Here is a 20,311-nt window from a genome sequence, read left to right as displayed (position 1 = left end):
AAACTGCCCTGTATTTGCTGACAGGCTGGTCTTTGAACAAGGAGCAGAATGTGTTATTTTATAGAATGGGACCAAAAAAAGAAAAAGAAAAAGAAAAAGAAAACGAAAAGTATTAGCTTCTCTTTTCCTATGTATCGTTAGTTACTTTATCATGAATAACATGTTGTGTCGTCTTGTGCTTATTAATCACCCCTTCCTTCCAACCAGCTGTATGAATAATTAGATGAAATTGGTGGCAGACCATCACTTTCATATTCATCTTCTTAAACTGGTGTCAGTGGAACATTCAAACATGAACATCTACTCTTAAGTGTGTGTGTTTCTAAAGAAGGGTAGAAATTGTTAGGCACGGGGTTTGCAAAGCAAACCCCTTGTCTCAGATCAAGCGAAGAACTAGGTGATGAGACTTGGAACATCAGGTGGCTGGCATGGCTGGGAGGCACACATCTGGGGACAGAGCAACTTCAGAAGCAGATGCAGGGCTGGTGTTTCTGTAAGCTTTGAAAACCATGTGTCCATCCAGGGTTTCCTGGTCACCCTGCTGCATCTGTCACTCTGAGACGTGGTAGCTTTATTTTGTGACCCCAGTCACTTTCAGGTGTGTGGTCTCCTAAGCTCCATGTAGTTGATTCCTAGTCACTCTAAGACCCCTGTCCCCCAGCTAAAGCCCAGAGGCTGTGTGGTTGTCATCAGCTCGTGGGTAAGGGAGTGCATGGTGCGGTGCTGGTATCCTGAAGGGTTCATGCTGCCTCCCCTCTGACTTAACACCCTGATGGGGAGTGCCGTAACGCAGAAGGGTCTGCTTCATTAAAGCACAGAAAGATAATTGTTTAACCTTATGCAAAGACCAAAGGGACGGAGGTCATTTGACCACTTGTCTCTATCATGATGTAATTGGAATTCTATATAGTTATGATGGAAATTGTGATCTATTGCAGGAACATCAGGAGAACATTCTGGGTAACACCATGCAAAGTGTGATTGCATTGCTCAACAATCTGGTTGCCTGCAAAGATTCAAATATGAAGCTACTTTATGAACAAGGTAAATGCTCCTTAGAATCCATTTTGAGTCTTGATTTCTGCCTATTTGTTATTTTCCTCATCATGTATAGCAGGGAGTCAAGAAGTGCTATTCAAAGGTGATGAATCAAAATAGATATTTAAGAATCTATGAATAATAATGTTATCAGTGAAAATAGGAAATGTGGTTGGATTGTGGTAGTTTCTCTAAGTTCATTTATTTTCCTTTAGGGCTCAAAGTTTCCTTCCTCCTATAGGCACTGTTACAGATGATAAACCAAGAAGTACGAGTGTGAGCATGGTAGTTAGACTTATTGCTGTCAGTCAAAATAAAAACATTTGGTCCAAGACATCTTAGAAAATGAGATTGGATGAGTTGAGGGTGGCTTTATGTTACATCTTGTGCATATCTATAACATTAAGATTAAAAACTGTTTTAAGACTTTATTTTTTTTAGACCAGTTTTAGGTTTAAAACTACATTGAGAGGTAGGTACAGAAATTTCCCATATAACCCCTGCCCCCATTTATATCTTCCCCTTCTAATTGTCTTTTTATTGTCTCTCTAGTATTGTTTTTTCCAGAATGGCACTGTTGGAATCCTAGAATATGTAGCTTTTTAGGATTGGTGACTTTCACCTAGTGATATGCATTTCTGGTTCTTCCATATCTTTCCATGACTTGTTAACTCATTTCTTTTCAGCACTGAGTAATACTCCATTTGTTTGGATATACCACAGTTGTTTTTTTTTTTAATTTTTTTTTTTCCTAAATCCATTCCCCAGCTGAAGGATATCTTGGTTTCTTCAAGGCTTCATAACTAGGGTGTTGTCATCTAAATTAAGTCTAGATATCATGAGACCCCTTGGGTTTTTGGTAGGTGTAGCTCCTTGAATTTTGGTCCTCTCAAACTTGAAGACTTATGAACTAAGGACACAAGTTATCTGCTCTGCCACATCTCTAGACTCCGATGAGGAGATACAGAAAGAAATGCCCTCATAGAAACTCTCATTTAAAAGGAAAAACTAGGGACACCTGGGTGGCTTAATGGGTTAAAGACTTTGCTTTCGGCTCAGGTCATGATCCCAGGGTTGCTTAGCAGGGAGTCTGCTTCCTCCTCAATCTCTCTCCCTTTCTCTCTCTGCCTACTTGTGACCTCTGTCAAATAAATAAATAAAATATTTAAAAAAAATAAATAAATAAAAGGAAAAACTAAAAGGACATAGTAGTCACTGATGCATGACAATGTTGAAATCTTGGCAAAAGTATTTCCTGATTTCCCTTTGTTCCACAGGGGAAGAAAAATATCTTTTGCTTTGAGAGTAGTTCTCCGTGCAAATGCTTCTCCATGGCTCTTACCTCTAACTTCTGGATCGTCGTTCTTGTTCCATAAAGATGGCTCATCATTGTAGCTGAGTAAGGTTCTAAGCCTGATTCCTGTCCATAGATGTTTGGGGCTCTACAACCTCTTTTCATTCTCAAAGGAATTATCCCTGTTCTTTTTAGTCCAAATCTATGGTGCTTCTTACAGTGTAAATCTAGCGAAATCTTTGTTAGTTTCTTATAATTTTTTTCCAGTTTTATTGAGAAATAACTGACATAACAACAATGTGTAAGTTTAGGGCATACAGCATGCTGGTTTGATTTGCATATACTGTGAAATGATTACCACTGTAAGTTCAGCTAACATCTATCTTCTCCTATAGGTGGAATAAAAAGAAAAAAAAGATGGGCAAATTTTTTCCTTATAGTGAGAACTCTTAGTATTTATTCAACAGTTTTCCTATATGTTGTACAGCAGTGTTAGCTGTAGTCATCATGTTGTATATTATATCCCTAGTACTTACTTGTTTTTCTACAGCTGGGGGCTTGTGCCTTTTTACCACCTTTTTCCTATTCCTCCTCCCCCCACCCTCCACATATGTATGTATGTATGTATGATGTATGTAACCACATACATGCATACACAGACATACATGCACACTCCATAACTTCTTTATCCACTTATTGGTTGATAGATACTGAGGTTTTTTTCATGTGTGGCTATTATAAATAATGCTGCTATGAACATGCAGGTGCAGACATCTTTTTGAGTGTTTTTGTCCTATGGATATATTCTCAGAATTGCTGGATCATCTGATAGGTCTATTTTTTTTTCCTTTTTGAGGAGCCTCCATCTTGTTTTCCATAGTGGCTGCACCAATTTACTTTCTCGCCAACAGTGCTCAAGGGTCCTTTTTCTCATCCATGCCAGTATTTGTTAGCCCTTGTCTTTTTGATGGTGTCCATCCTAATAGCCAGAAGATGGTATCTCACTGTGGTTTTAATTTGCATTTTTCTAGTAACTAGTGATGTTGAACATCTTTTCACTTTTTGGAGAAATGCATGTTCAGGTTCTTTACCCATTTTTTAATTGGGTTACTTTTTTTTTTGCTATTGAGTTGTAGGATTTCTTTATATATTCTGGATAATATGATTTGCAAATATTTTTTCTCACTTAATAGGCTGTCTTTTCAGTTTCTTGATGGTTTCTTATGCTGCACAAAAGTTTTTTAGGAGTGTTTCTTCTACTTCTGTAAAAATGTCATTGGTATCTTCATAGGGATTGCATTAAATATATTGATGGCTTTTGGTATTTTTGACATTTTAACACTATTAATTCTTCCAATCCGTGAACATAAGATACCTTTCCATTTCTTCCTTTCTTCTTCAGTTTCTTTCATTAACATCTTGTATTTTTTGGAGTAGATATCTTTCATTTCTTTACTTAAATTTTTTCCTAAGCATTTTGTTGCTTTTGATGCTATTGGAATCGGGATTGATTTCTTTCTTTTTCAGAAAATTCATTGTTATCATATAGAAATGCTACTGAATTTTTGTTAATCTTTTATCCTGCAACTTTATTGATTTACTGATGACATCTAACAGTTTTTTGGTTGGGTCTTTAGAGATTCTTTATATAAAATAATGTCATCTACAAATAGAGACAGTTTTACTTCTTTGTTTGCCATTCCTTTCACATGCCTTTGTAGTGGCTCTTATTTCTTTTTCTTCCCAGATTGTTCTAGTGAGGACTTTTAGTACTATGTTGGTGGGAATGGGCACCCTGTCTTTTTCACTATTGAGGATGATGTTAAACTGTAAGCTTGTCATATATGGCTTTTTCTTTTGATGACTAATTTGTTAGATTTTATCATGAATGGATGTTGAATTTTGTTAAATGCTTTTTCTGTGTCTATTAAGATGATCATATGTTCTTTCTTTCCATTCTATTAATGTGATGTATCACATTGATTTTGTGTATTGTTGAACCATCCTTGAATCCCACTAGATCATGGTGAATGATCTTTTTTAATGTGCTGCTGACTTTGGTTTGTTAGTATTTTGTTGATAATTTTTGCATCTGTATTCATCAAGGATATTGGCCTTCAGTTTTCTTTCTTAGTAGTGTCCTGTTGTAGTTTTGATAACAGGATAAATTCTGGCTTTATAAAATGAATTCAGGAATGTTTCCTGCTACTTTGATTTTTTGGAAGCACTTGAGAAGAGTTGGTATTCTTTCAATGTTTGATAAAATTCACCAGTGAAGCCATCTGGTCCTGGGCTTTACTTCATTGGGAGGTTTTTGCTTACTGATTCATTATCCTTACTAGTAATCAGTCTGTTCAGATTTTCTATTTCTTCCTGATTTAGTCTTGGTAAATTGTAGACTTCTAAGAATTTTTCCATTGCTTTTAAGTTTTCTAGTTCATTGGTGTATTGGTTCATAGTAGCCTCTTAATGATACATTGAATTTCTGTGATAGCCATTGCAATACCTCCTTTTTCATTTACAGTTTTGTTGATTCAAGTCATTTCTCTGTCTCTCTCTTCTTTCCTTCCTCCCTCCCTCTCTCTTTTAGTTAATATAACTAAGGATTTGTCAATTTTGTTTACCTTTTCAAAATAACCAACTATTAGTTTGGTTAACCTTTTCTACTGTTTTTCTGTTTTCTATTTCATTTATGTATATTCTAATCTTTTTTATTTTCTTTGGAATCAGTTCTTTTTTTTTTTTTTTTATTGAGGTATAGTTAGTTTCTAGTGTGTAACATAGTGATTCGACAAGTCTACACATTATACTGTGCTCATCACAAGTGTAGCTCCCATCTGTCACTGTACGATGCCATTACATTATTAGTTGGTTTGTCTTTTTCTGTCTTCTTAAGGTGTAGATTTAGGTTGTTTCTTTGGGGTCTTTCTCACTTTTTTTTTTTTTTTTAAGATTTTATTTATTTATTTGACAGAGAGAGACAAGTAGGCAGAGGGGCAGACAGAGAGAGAGAGGAGGAAGCAGGCTCCCTGCTGAGCAGAGAGCCCGATGTGGGGCTCAATCCTAGCACCCTGGGATCATGACCTGAGCCGAAGGCAGAGGCTTTAACCCACTGAGCCACCCAGGCGCCCTCTTTCTTGCTTCTTAATGTAAGTTTTAGTACTGCGAACTTCCCTCTTAGAACTACTTTTGCTGTATCCCATAAATTCTGATATATTTCTATTTCCATTTGTCTCAAACTTTGTTTTAAATTTCACCTGTAATTCTTCTTTGAGCCATTGGTTGTTCAGGAGAGTGTTGAATTTCCATGTATTTGTGAATTTTCATTTTCCCATTGTTACTGATTTTTAGTTTCATGCCACTGTGACCAGAGAAGGTACTTGATATTATTTCAGTCCTTTTAAATTTTCTAAGACTTATTTTGTGGCCTAATGCATGGTCTATCTTAGAATGTGGTCAGTGTGCATTCAAGGAGACTGTGTATCCTGCTGTTGTTGGTTAGAATGTTCTGTGTATGTCTGTTAGCTCTGTTTGGTCTCCAGTGTTGTTCAAATCTGTTTCCTTATGGGTTGTCTGTCTGGATGGTTTATCAATTGTTGACAGTAGGGTATTGAAGTAACTAACTATTATTGTATTGCTGTTATTTCTCCTTTTACATCTGTTTTTGCTTTATATATTTAGAAGCTTCTATGTTTGGCAAATAAATTTTTTAAATTTTTTATTTAAACTCAATTTAATTAGCATATACTCTATTATTAATTTCAAGGGTTGAATTTAGTGATTCATCAGTTGCATAGAACTCACAGTGCTCATAACATCAAATGCCCTCCTTAATGCCCATTACCCAATTACCCCATCCCCCTATCCTCCACCCCTCCAACCCTCAGTTTGTTTTCCAGAGTTAAGCATCTCTTATTTATAATTGTCATATCTTCATGTATTGACCTCTTCCTCGTTATATAATGATCTTCTTTGGCTCTTTTGATCATTTTTCATTGAAATTCATTTTGTCTGATATAAGTATAGCTGATCCTGCTTTTTTTAGTTACCATTTAATGAAAATGTCCTTTTTTATCCCTCACTCTCAGTGAAGTCTTTTGTAGCCAGCGTATTGTTGGTTTTTTTTAATCCATTCTATGTCCTTTAATTAGATAATTTAATCTGTTTCAAGTAATTATTGATAGGTAGGGAGTTACCTTTGCCACTCTGTTGATTGTTTCTGGTTATCTTATAGATTCATTATTCTTTGTTTCTTATCCTGCTTTTTTTGCGTTTTCATGTCTTTTGCCATCTCTTTGCTTTGAATTCTTTATTATGTTATTTGTGTAATTATTATGGGTTCTTTCCTTGTGGTTACCATAAAGCTTACATAAGATATTTCAAACTTGTAACACCCTATTTTAAGCTGATAACTTCAGTAGAATTTTTAAATTTGGCAATTTTACTTCTCTCAGGTTATTGCTGTTACAATTTATGTGTTTTTTATGTTGTGTAATTAATAACAGACTATTGCAGTTATTATTTTTAATACATTATTTTTTTAAACTTGTGAACTAGAGTTGTAAGTGAATTATTCACCACTATTACCATATTGCAGAATCTATGATTATATACTTAAACCATTACCAGTGAGATTTGTACTCTTTTTATATTTTTATGATGATATTTTACTTTTACTTTACTTTTACTTTCACTTTTACTATTTACATTTTACTTCCACTCAAAGAATTTCCTTTAGCATTTATTGGAAGGCATTTCTGATGGTAATGAACTCTTTTTGCTGGTTTAGGAAAGTCCTTATTCATCCTTCATTTCTGGAAGACAGCTTCATGAGGTATAGAATTCTTGGTTGACAGTTATTCTCTTTCAGTATTTTAAATATGCCATCCCATTCACTCCTTGCCTGAAAGTTTCTGTTTAGAAATTTGTCAGTAGTCTTGTAGGGGGCTCCCTTGTATTTAACTTCCTTCTTTTCTCTTGCTGTTCTTTAAATTCTTTCTTTGTTTTTGGCTTTTGACAATTTAATTGGAGTGTGCCTCTGTAACTCTATTCAGGTTCACCCTATTTGGGGTCCTTTGGGCCTCAGACATAGAGATGTCCATTTCTCTCCCCAGCTTCTGGAAGTTTTCAGCCATTGTTGCTTTAAATATACTTTTTGTTCTTTCTCTTCTCATTCTGGAATCTCCATAATGTGAATATTGTTTCCTTTCATAGTGCCCCCATAATTCATATAGGGTATTTCACTCTTTTGTTGCTTTTTCCTTTTGCTTTTATGACTGTGTATTACCATGTCCTATACTCCAGATCACTGGTTCTTTCTTCTATATTACTAGAAACTCTATTGAGTTCATCAGTTTAGTTATTGTATTTTTCAATCTAGGATTTCCATTTGTTTGGTTTTTTGATGGTTTCTATTTCCTTGTTGAACTTCTTGTTTTGTTCGTGCATTGTTTTCCTAATTCATTTACTTGTCTGTGTTTTCTTATAGTTCACTGAGCTTCCTTAAAAGGCTTATTATGAATTCTTTTTTTTTTAAAGATTTTTTTTATTTATTTGACAGACAGATCACAAGTAGGCAGAAAGGCAGGCAGAGAAAGAGAGAGGAGGAGGAGGCAGGCTCCTTGCTGAGCAGAGAGCCCGATGTGAGGCTCGATCCCAGGACCCCGGGATCATGACCTGAGCCGAAGGCAGAGGCTTTAACCACTGAGCCACCCAGGCGCCCCTTATTATGAATTCTTTGTCTGACAGTTCAGAGATCTCCATTTTGGGGGGCCAGTTATTGGAGCTGTATTAGTTTCCTTTGGTGTTGTCATCTTTACTTGACTTTTCATGATTTTGATTCTTTGGGTTGATATCCACACATTTGAGTAATCAATATCCTCAAGTTTACAACTTTGCCTTGGCAGAGATTAATCTTCACCAGTTAGCCCAGTTTGGGTTTCTGGGTGTGTCTGCTGGTAATGACCTTGAGCAGGTGGGATGGGCTATTTTGGTCTATTTTGTGATAAGGCAGCTATTTGTCCTTTGAGGACAGCGATGGAGGAGATGTGCCACAGGCACAGAACAGTTGGATAGGACTGCTGGCTCCATTCCCTACTTGAGTGAGGCTGTGGGATGGGCTCCAGGGTTGGTTGGATTCTCTGATTAGGCTTACTAGATGGTCAAGACTGGGGACTAGTTGGGGCTATGAATTAGCTTGCCTGCTCTGGCCAGGGCAGCAGGATGGCACTCAGCACTTGTGTAGCTCATTTGGGAATGTGAATTAGGTGAAGCTGTGTCCTGAATTCCTCGGTCATGTGAGGACACCAGTTTTGCTCTACAGATGGGGGAAACCATGGGCTGTGCTCTTTGCTCATGGACCACTGTACGTGTATTATTGAATGGGCTCTAAAATTTCCTGCATGCTCTTGTTAGGTTCCCTGGTTAGATTGGCTGAAGGCTATATTCAGGAATCAGCAGGACTTTGAATTAGATTTCCTGTCTGCGGACAGTAGGAGAAGCGGCTCTAAAGCTGGTAAAGCTCATTGTTGTCTTAAGTCAAGCCAACTTACATCCCAAGTTCTCTGACTGAACAAGGCCACTGGCTTTGCTCTGCAAACTTTTCTCCCTGCTTGTCCATCTCTTGGCTCAAGTACCATCAGGTTGCACAGCTTCTAGGATTTGTTACAGCCCATCTGGTCAGATGGGGCCAAATGACACTCCCATAGTGGGTGAAGCTATGTTGCTGCTTGCATGAATATGACATGGAGGGTCTGTGCCAGGCTACTCTCAATTCCAAACAGCCTCTCCAGTTGAGAAGGGTCAGGAATGACCCTCAGCCTTGGCTGTGAATGAATCCCCCTGCTTGTGTCTAGTACAGGATGCTCCATACCCAGTTCTGGCTTTTCTCTGTGGGTGATCAGCTCCGTCTGCTTACCTGCCTGTTGGCTCAAGTGCCACTGGTCCACACTGCTTTCAGCTGTCACTAGCCCTACTGGTCAGATTGTGCTCGAAATCACTCTTCATAGCAGGTAAGGCTGTGACTCAGCAGAGCCATTCATTGAGATTACTACCTAGTCACCTCAGGAACAAGCTCAGTCTGCCAAGATACCTGTGCTGGATGTCGCCAGCCCCTCCCCGCTTCACTGTTAGTCAAGCTTCCATTGGCGGAGCTCCAAAGATTCCCTTGGCAATCCCTGTGGTATGAGATCAGACCAGGGGCTCCTGCATAGCAACCCACAATGTTGGGGGGCTGCTGGTTTTCCCTGCAGGTTCTTTTTTTCCCCACTGTTGAATTGAAGGCTCAGAGAGCCCTTTCCCTGGGGTGCTACACTGGCCTGGGGGAGGGGCAATGTGGCCAATATGGAGCTGCTTCTCTTACTCTTCAGATATGGTCTGTCTCAGTCTCTTTGAAACAGGGTGTGCTTCAGTCTCACCTCCGTGTTCTAGGATTCTCTCAGTGATGTCTTGTTCCTGAACAGTTATCACTTGTTGTGAGGGGAGCAGAGTCAGGAATAATCTGTATCACCATCTTAGTGACATCACTCAGTGTCCTGTAAATCTTACTGCTATTTGTTACATTAAACCAAAAGTCCACCCGTGAATCCCTTCAAAGCATTCTAACTTGGTCTGAGGATTAGGATACTGTGAAACAGTGCCCATAGGGTTCTTAGTTGCCCCATTGGCTGGTTGGGAGATGGGGTGAGGAGTTAGACGGCTAAAATTGAGATTAGAGAGGTTGCAGCTACTGGCTTGTGAAAGCATGGAATTCCAGGGCTGAGGCAGGATTAAGGACAAAATGCTAGAGGACAGGAACTTAGGGAAGTATGAAATCAGGCATGGAAGGATTGTTTATGAGGTGATCTCAATGGCTACAGAGATTTTGTGTTCAATGAACTGTTTGAGCCGGAGCAGCTGAAGAAGCTCAGGCAGATTTACCATCAAGCTAATGAAGCTTAAGTGTTAAGGGCCTTCTTCTACAGAGGAGCAATTTTACGCTTGTAATTTTTTTCTTCTTCTTAAAGTCTGTCTCTACCCCCAACCAGAGAAGCTTCAGTTCTCATGGTATCTGGCCCCATTCCAGGTTTTGTGGGGTGAACTGGAAATCACAAAAGTAATTATGGCTAGAACAGTGTTAGTTAATGAGAATAATGTTAGTAACATTAGTATTAATATTGTGCTCAGGGAATAAGCAGGAGTGATTTAGTGGTCTGAGTGATGGCAATTGGGAGAGAAGAAGCAGGTGGTAGAGACTGTTGATCTGATATGTCGTGAGCTGTAGACTGCTGGCTGGGTGCTTGCTCTTGCAAATATAGTTTTGTTGGAACATAGACATGTCTATTCATTTACATGTGTCTTTGGTAGTTTCGTTGTATAATGGCACTGTCCACAGTTGAGATTCAACCTGCATGGCCCATAAAGCCTGAAATATTTGTTCTATGGCCTTTAAAGAAAAATGTTTGCCAGGTCTAGAGAGGTCTAGAAGCAGCAGTATGGAATAGACGACTCTGCTCAGATAAATATAGAGAGAGGTGGACAGATTAGGAGTTTTGCTGATGGTCTGTTGCAGATGTCACAATGGAAGGGGTTCAGGGGTTGAGACTGGGTAGGGTGTTGCCCTTGAAAGATGATTTGCAAAACTGTCTGTGTTTGGACTGCAGGAGATGGTGGATGAATGACTGGGGATCATAAACTGCTTGTGGCACCAGAAGTAGAGATAGTGGGCATGATGACTCCACCTGGTCTTTTGGCTGAAGGGGTTAGTCAGTAAGGATGGCAGGGTGAGGAAGGGTAGTGAATTCCAGGAGTACAGACTTTGGGAACTCCTTGCTGGCACCTGCTAGCAGAGGATAGAAAGGAGGGGAAGGGAAGAGGCTCCTGTGGCCTTCAGAACGGTCTGCTTCCCATCTCTGGAGATGAGCTCCAGGTCTGATTCTCCATCATGCTCTGCTGCTTTCCAAACTCCTTGGCTACTAAATGTGTGCGTTGATTTTTCTGGGGTTGGGTTAAGACCCAGTGCATGTTTGCAAACCTAGAGCATATTAAGAGTCATTGGAGTGTGACGATGTGAAGAGTCATTAACGACCTGCCACTGCATTGCTTTGAATGTATGTGGTTGGTTTGAATGAAATCTTCTTGTTAATCTTTATTTCGGATCGGTTCTGACTTGATTACTGATTTATATATTTATTATGATTCCTACAGAGTTAAATTCCCTCTTCTGAACATAGAGCTATTTCCAACATTGATACTTTAAAAATCACCTCCACCTAAATGAACAATAAGGTAGATGAGGAAATGATTATTCTTGCTTTCCAGATGCCTCATAAAGGCATTGTGTTGGGCCAGTGGCTAAGCTGAGTTTCATCTGCAGACTGTGCACCAGCAACAGGGAGAGACCTCGGGAGGGTCTGCTCCAGCCACGCTCTCTTGTACCAGTGCTCTGATGGTACACAGTGTGCATAACAACACAGACAGCAATGATCCTGAATTGAAAAATGAGAAGAGTCCTCCTCCAAATGGGAAGAACTTTTTAGAAAAAAATGAGACCAACTAATTTTACTCCCATATTCCTTTTTATGAAACTCATCGGAAGTCTCAGGGAGCACTTGGCATGGAGTGTAGGATGGGGTTCTGAGTGATAAAGCGTGTGACATAATGTGGTTGGTAGCATTTTTTTCCTTCTTAGTGGTATATAAAATAGCGCTGTTTCTGCCAATTAGTGACATCTTAGACTCCATGAAGTGCATTGCAGTACGGTGTCTGCCGCCCGGTAGGCCTGCCACAAAGCATGCTAACTCTGTTAAGTACATTCACCACCGTATCACCAGCATGCAATGACATTATGTCGTTCAGATTTTTTGTTTCAACATTTTCATTTTTAAATGAACCATTTGGGGAGAGAATTATAAAACAAAGGAAGACTTTTTATTTACATTTGAAAAATATCAGAGTTATTAACATTTTAGAACTGGCTGCTGACTTGTCCCTGTGCAGTGACCTTTCAATAATGGATATTAATTCCAGCTCCGTTTTACCAGCAGAGCTGTCAGAAAGATGTATTTACTTGACACTCTGCAGCAGCCAAAAAACTGTAGCACCTTGAAAGAGGCATCTAAAGAAATTATGTTTGTCTCCTTTGGTTTATGGTGTGTCAGAAATCAAAATACTCATTTCTTACTAGGTTTATCAAACCCCTGGAATTGGTGTGTACTTAAGAAACCAGAAAATCACTGAGAGTTGTTTGGGCTTTGAAAGTGTACTTGATAGCTGTCTTAGATTCTTTCACTTTTGTGAATAAGATTCAAAATAATGCTGTACAGTAGAGGTTGGCAAGCATTTCCTGCAAAGGACCAGATAGCAAATACTGTAGGCTTGTAGGCTCTATGGTCTTTGTCATTACTACTCAGTATTGTTAATAGAGCAAGAAAGCAGCCATTGAGAATCCATAAATGAATGGACATGACCTTGTTTCAATAAAATTTTATTTCCAAAATTAGGTGGCCAGTCTACTGGCCATGGTTTGCCAACCTCTATTATACAGTAATTAAACCAGACTTTCTCAAAACTACTCTTAAATCTTTACAAGTCAACATATTTATTACATTTATTTATTAAGTTATCAAGAAATAACAGCAAAAAAAGAAATAACAGAAAATTGCATATAATTTAATAAGTTAAGTAGGAGCCTGCTGCCATTATAATAGTATGAAGGTATATGAAGAAAAGCAGAAATTCGCCCTGAGGGGCTAATCTAAGAATGATAATTAATAAACTTGATTGTGTCAGTTAGCCTTTACTAGATAATAAACCACACCAAAGCTAAGTTACTTAAAATAAGTCATTTATTTTCTCCCCATTCTGTGGGTTGGAAGCATGGGCTGGGCTCCCCACCTTGTATGCCTGGATCCTCAGTGGGGGCCACTCACCTTCAAGGGGGACTCTCTTGGGCTTCCTGACATGGCAGCCACATTCAGGAAGAGCCTGCATGGAAGCTTCAGCAGAAGCCCTTCAGAAGTCTCATGCCCCTTCTATCCCATGCTCTTGGTTGAGGGAGATCACTAAACCAGGCTGGTTCATGAGGTGAGAAAAGAGGTTCCAACTCTTGATAGCAGGAGCTTCAGAGAATACATGGCCATCGTTAATCTACTTCAGCTACCTAGACATTTAGAACCAGAACTTGACACGCCCCACAACCGGGAATTAGGGGTCGGAAACCATTCTATGAAAGAGACAGGTAGGCGTTGTGGCCACAGCCTCTGTGGCGGCTGCTCGTTTCCAGTCTCAGAGCCCTGAAACAAATGTAGACAGTACATAAAGCAGTGAGCGTGACTATTTCAATAAAAATTTATTTACAAAAACAGGGAATTTGACCTTCCCCCCACCACCCCGATCTAGTGTATTTAGTCTTTTAACAGATCTGTGTGTGCCAGGCATTGTTCTAGTGCAAGGAATACAGCAATGTACAAAACTGATAAATTTCTCTGCCTTCTTGTAACTTATGTTCTGGTGGAGAAAATAAGAATTAATGAAGAAGAGGTTTATGTTAGAGAACATTAGATGTTACGTGGTGATAAGTACTTTGGGTAGCCAAGGAAGGTTTCACTTTGAAGGTGATAGTTAAGTAAAAACTTGAAAGAGGTGAAAAAGTGAATCCGGCAGGTAACTGGGGTCAGTGGGCAGTTGAACAAGCAAGTGCAGAACGAAGCAGGTGTGTGGCTGGCAGGTGGTAGGAATAGTGGGGAAGCGAAGAGCGGTAGGAAAAGTCAGCAGAACTGGTTGGTATGTTCAGGGTGCATGGGGCCATTATTTTTGTCAAAAGCTATTGAAAGCTTTAAAATCATCTAGAAACTTGTGGCTAGACTGATGTTAAGGGTGTTTTTAAAAAATCATTTACTTATTTATTTGAGAGAGAGCGAGTGCACAGAAAGGGCAGAAGGAGAGGGAGAAGCAGGCTCCCACTGAGTAGGGAGCCTAATGTGGGGCTCGATCTCAGGGCCCTGGAATCCTGAGCCAAAGGCAGTTGCTTAACCAACTGAGCCACCCAGGTGCCCCTTCAGTTCAGTTTTAATGGAGGACTAGGTGATTGGTTGGTTGCCTGCCTACCTACCTACCTCCCTTGGCTAACGTGTAAAGATCAGACCAGTAGTTTTAGGTGAAGTGAATGATAATGCAGGTTGGAAAAATGGACTCAGCTCCCACCTAGGGCTGGCATCTTTTATTGGCTGTCACCTTGAGAGATTACTGTGTGTATGGCTCTGGCATTGGAAAGCCCTTTTTTGCACAAAGCAACACACTTCACCTTGGACAAGTTTTAATTGTTAGGAAGGGTTTCTTTTTATTGAGCTGAAACTGACTTCTCTACCCTACTTGATCCTGGTTCCCCCCTTTGGAGCTACTTAGGCAACATTTTATTATTTCAGTTCCCTGCAGGGGGAAGAAAGTCCCTTGCAGTATTATGTGTCCAAGTAGAGTTTAGATTACAGTGATATCACAATTTGTGTTTTATAATATCTTACTGTTTAAGATGCCAGAAATACATTATTGATTTTTTTTTTTAGCTGTTAAGAGACCTATTTCCTTCTTTACTACCCTGTGTAGCTATTTATAGTACCCCTTGCTAACATATCTCTCAAAATGCATGGTGTTCCTTGATTTTGATATTCATTTTACTTCATCCATTATTGAGAATTTATTCAGTTATACCAATTTATTTTAGATGGTGTTTTTTTTCCGAGTTGTACTGACTGTTGTGGATTATGTACCACCCCATAAATCAGTAAATTAAAACAAAAATCCTATTATTTTGACTCTTGTGTCTGGAGGTTGGCTGGGGCTCACTCTAGGCTAAGCTGTGAAAACTTAACATGAACAGATTGCCTAAGTAGGATGAACTCTATTGGACCCTGATGAAGTTGGGGTCTTCTACAGTTCTGTTTATTTCTGGATGCAGTCCAGCTGATCGCTCAATGCTTTCGTGGCCATGGTCAATGCTGCAAAAATAAGCATGTTAGTCTTTCAGGACACAAAAATCCCAGTATGACTCCCTGACTGCTGAGAACCTAATTTGCTCAGTGGCCCAAGCATTTCACCTCAGTTTTCTGAACTCCATCTTTCTAAATGCCCTGTTGTACCTGACAGCAGTTTCTGTGCCCTCGTAGCGATAGATGATTTGAGAGGAAAGACTGATTTTAAGAATTGATGTGTTCAAGTTTCTTAAGGCAGTTCTAGAAAATATTTTACTCTTCATTTGGTGAAATTTTAGTTGTTTAAAGTATAGTTTTAAAATTTGAGATCAAATTCATATACCACAAAATTCAACATTTTAAAGTTACTAATTTGGTGATTTTACCATAGTCACAATGTGTACAACCATATCCACTATCTAATTCCAGAACATTGTCATGACTTCAAGAAATGCCAAAAATCAAAAACCAAAACAAACCCTGTGTTCTCCTTCCAGTCATTCAGTCATTTCCATTTACTTCCCTGGAAAACACCAGTCTACTTTCTTTCTCTGTGGATTTGCTTATTTTGGACGCTTCATATAAATGCAGTCATACAATATATGGTCTTTGTGTTTGACTTCTGTCACTTAATATATAAATTTTAATGTTTAAAAGCACAAAAAATAGTTTAAAATATTGTTAATTTACCTGGGTATGTTTAACTAACTCTTATTTTCATTACCTATTTGAATTTTTGTTATTTCTTACTATCTTGGTATCACTAAACATTTGCATTAACAAGTTGCCCCATTTGCTTCAGAGTATTTAAACATGTCTGTGTAAATCTGAAGTAAATTCCTATGTGACAAATAGGTTTAATTCAGTAACTTTTCTCTGTTAGAAATCATTCCCATTTTAAATGAGTAAGATAGCATTGTATGAGTGTAAAGAGTGCTCTCAAAAAAACGTTGAACTTTAACTGAGCATAGAATGGGCATTGCTCAAATTGACGTGACATTATTCGTTAGGACAATGTGACCAAACTTAAGATTAGTGAATGGTGGATGCCAGATGGGCTTTTCTTTTCTCAAAGATGCTTTGACAACTCTTTTCTGTTAAGCTAGTATTTGGATAAAGATGGACTTATAATAAAACTTGGAGACAACAAAAATCCCAACTTAAATCTTAGGATATATCTTTTTCTTGGACTAGAACACACTGCAGCCTTAGTTTTCAAAGCTGCGTGTGGGAATGAGATAAAACTAAGTATCTGGAGGGGCGCCTGGGTGGCTCAGTCAGTTGAGTGTCTGCCTCTTGATTTCAGCACATGTCATGATCTCAGGGTCCTAGGATTGAAACCCTTGTCAGTTTGCACTCGGTGCAGAGTCTGCTTGTCCCTCTCCTCTTCTCCCCACTCACTCACTCTCTCGCTCTCTCTCTCTCAAATAAATAAACTCTTAAAAAGAACTAAGTATCTGGAAAATCCTTAATTGAACTTTATCTGTATAAGATACTATTTTCTTTTAGTGGAATTCTGAGATATGTCACAAGGTTCTCTTCCAGCCTGTGTTGAGACAAAGTATATATTTTCTTGTCTTGCTACTCATACTAACCAGCAGTTGACTACACTTAATCAATGGAAAAATCAATATTCTCCCCTTCCCCCATTTCCTTGGTTTTCTACTTATACAGTGGCTATAATAATATTTATCTAAGTACTCTGCAGGTGAATGAATTTTAGACAATTTTGAAACCCCTCAGGAAAGATGCTGTAGTTAACAAAACACTCCCTAATAAGAAAGCTATAAAATGAATTCTTTATATGTAAATATCTATATCTATAAATTTTCAGTGATAAATTGGAGCATATAATTAGACCTAGGTTCTAACAGAAAACTATAAAAAATACCTGTAAAGGCAGGATTTGGGGGAGTGGCTTCAGGATACAGGAGTTATTAGGCGAACTCAAGCTTGGCCTGTCAGTCTTTGCTTCTTGAGGGTATGTCTCCCTATGAGGTGTGGCCAGTCTGCTGTCTTACCATGTTATTTATATGTCCCACTCTCAAAGGGAGTGCATTATTTGAGTTTTTCTTCCATGAAATGAAAAATCTAGAGATCTGAAATTCCATCATCCTATCGTGTCCTCACTATGGGACCATGAAATCGTAGTTGATTTTGATCAATTTGATGAAGTAGAGCTTTAGTCTTCTTTGAAGGACTGGGAAAATTTAAATGAAATCATGTGTGTAAAGCACTTGACAAATAATGGAGTCCCAACAAATAGTAGCTATTATTACTACTACTATTTGGTGTCATGCTTGGTAAATAACTAGTTGCTAAATGAATTGCAGATTTGATTTTTTTCAGACCTTCTGAAAGTTTCTGGATAAAGTAACAGGGAAAGAAAAACCCACTTAATTTTACTCCCACTTCCCCCAGTCCACATAAAACAGAAGTCCAGGTTCATCTTCAAAGGAAAAAAAAAAACCTGCTAAACTTCAAGCTGAAACCTTTGAGGTGTACCTGCCAAATTCTGTACAAACATGAGCAATATTCACTACCTTTAGACTTTGAACAAGGTGTGTATTTCCCCCAAATAAGTGCCACAATCCTGAAAGACATATCTAATAAGTCCTTGATTGGAGCGACAAGATACAGGTCAGTCAAGTGGTGATGTCCCTAAAAAGATAACTGTTCAGAACCACAGGGGCATTAGGGAACCCATAGGAAGTAGAAGGCTACAGGGGAGACCATGCTTATGTACCAGTTCTGTCATCTCTGAACTTGCCTTCCGGCTGAAGGCAGCAACCTCAGGAAACGTGTTAAGGAGGGCCTTTGGCAGGAGCTTTTGTCTGAATCGGCTTAGCGATGGCCACACGGGTCTCTGGAATGTTAATGAGATACACATGGAGGTAGCAGACTAATTCCACTCATGCTGGCCCTGGCCCTTTCCATACTTCTTGAGCAGGTAACCTGTTCTTTTTCAAAGCTGAGTAACCATCAGGAAGGAACCATCCATAAAAACTGGAGGAAGGAAACTTATGTGAAAGGTAGAGAAAAGACCAACATTTCAAGAGAAACAGAAGAATCCACATTTTTTAAGTCTGAGAGATGTAAACAGGCTCACTCTAGATGAAGGAGTTCAAGGAGAGATGCAGAAAGAGCTTGCAGGAGACATGAGGCAGAGAAGGAAATGAACAACTGACTGGGAGAGCTTGGAAAGAAATGGAAGATGGAAACTTTTTATGGTGACATTGGAAATTACCTGTTACAGATCTGAGAGCCATACCAGAAGGTGCAAAAAACTGAGTGAGTACAGGTGAAGGTATCATCAGAGAGCAAATAGACTTCAGGAAGTCATACAATGACATAAAAGAAAACAATGATTTAAAAATACAAATAGAAGCAATGATCAATATCCTTGGAAAAGAAGATAGAACATAGTAAGGTTGATTGGTGCTCTTAAAAAAGAGGCCTGAGCAAATTGAACAGGTAAAAACTTTAAAACAGTAGAAAATGCTCCATAAATAAGTAAGTGTGCAGATTAAAAAGGCCTGTCATATCTTAGAAAAAATGATGCAAGGTGACCTATTCTGGTGGCAGTATTAACCATCAAGAATAGAGAAATGGTTATTTGTACCTTTTTTATATGACTATCCTAGTAGAGTGAAGTGATAGCTCAGATGGTTTTGACATGCATTTCCATAATGGCTAATGATGTTGAGCATCCTTTCATTGGCTCATTGACTATTCTTCAGTGAAATGTCTATTCGGATTTTCTATTTTATTATTGAATTGTAGGAATTCTTTTCCTTTAAATTTTAAAATTTCAGAGGCATCTGGGTGGCTCAGTTGGTTAAGTGCCTGCCTTTGGCTCAGGTCATAATCCCAGGGTCCTGGGGGTGATTCCTGTGTTGGGCTCCCTGCTCAGTGGGGAGTCTGCTTGTCCCTCTCCCTCTGTCCCTCTCTCCCCTGCTTATGTGCACTCTCTCTCTCAAATAAATAAATAAAATCTTAGAAAAATAAATTTTAAAATCTCAAATGTTTTTTTTTATTTTATTTTATTTTATTTTTTTAAATTTTATTTTTCATAAACATATAATATCTTTTTATCCCCAGGGGTACAGGTCTGTGAATCGCCAGGTTTACACACTTCACAGCACTCACCATAATCCCACCCCCCCAACCCCCCTCCCCCCATTAACCCTCAGTTTGTTTTGTGAGATTAAGAGTCACTTATGGTTTGTCTCCCTCCCAATCCCATCTTGTTTCATTTACTCTTCTCCTACCCCCTTAACCCCCCATGTTGCATCTCCTCTCCCTCATATCAGGGAGATCATATGATAGTTGTCTTTCTCCGATTGACTTATTTCGCTAAGCATGATACCCTCTAGTTCCATCCACGTCGTCGCAAATGGCAAGATTTCATTTCTTTTGATGGCTGCATAGTATTCCATTGTGTATATATACCACATCTTCTTTATCCATTCGTCTGTTGATGGACATCTAGGTTCTTTCCATACTTTGGCTATTGTAGACATTGCTGCTATAAACATTCGGGTGCACGTGCCCCTTCGGATCACTACGTTTGTATCTTTAGGGTAAATACCCAGCAGTACAATTGCTGGGTTATAGGGTAGTTCTATTTTCAACATTTTGAGGAACCTCCATGCTGTTTTCCAGAGTGGTTGCACCAGCTTGCATTCCCACCAACAGTGTAGGAGGGCTCCCCTTTCTCCGCATCCTCGCCAGCATCTGTCATTTCCTGACTTGTTAATTTTAGCCATTCTGACTAGTGTGAGGTGGTATCTCATTGTGGTTTTGATTTGTATTTCCCTGATGCCGAGTGATGTGGAGCACTTTTTCATGTGTCTGTTGGCCATCTGGATGTCTTCTTTGCAGAAATGTCTGTTCATGTCCTCTGCCCATTTCTTGATTGGATTATTTGTTCTTTGGGTGTTGAGTTTGCTAAGTTCTTTATAGATTTTGGACACTAGCCCTTTATCCGATATGTCATTTGCAAATATCTTCTCCCATTCTGTCAGTTGTCTTT

At 38.9% G+C, this 20,311-nt stretch overlaps 1 protein-coding gene across 3 annotated transcripts in view; it reads left to right on the top strand.

Moving 5' to 3' along the window:
* LOC111159058 (unc-51 like kinase 4) overlaps positions 1-20,311 on the top strand; it is a 618,913-nt gene that overhangs the window by 329,469 nt on the left and 269,133 nt on the right. For all 3 annotated transcript variants that reach the window (XM_022521436.1, XM_022521437.1, XM_022521438.1), the window contains one exon: positions 939-1,044. In XM_022521436.1, the coding sequence (XP_022377144.1) occupies positions 939-1,044 (106 nt within the window). The remainder of the gene's footprint in view (positions 1-938; positions 1,045-20,311) is intronic.

The sequence above is a fragment of the Enhydra lutris genome, unplaced genomic scaffold, assembly GCF_002288905.1.
Source record: "Enhydra lutris kenyoni isolate GAN:26980312 unplaced genomic scaffold, ASM228890v2 scaffoldscaffold66, whole genome shotgun sequence".
Classification (NCBI taxonomy): Eukaryota; Metazoa; Chordata; class Mammalia; order Carnivora; family Mustelidae; genus Enhydra; species Enhydra lutris.
This window is presented reverse-complemented; position numbering and strand designations above follow the sequence as displayed.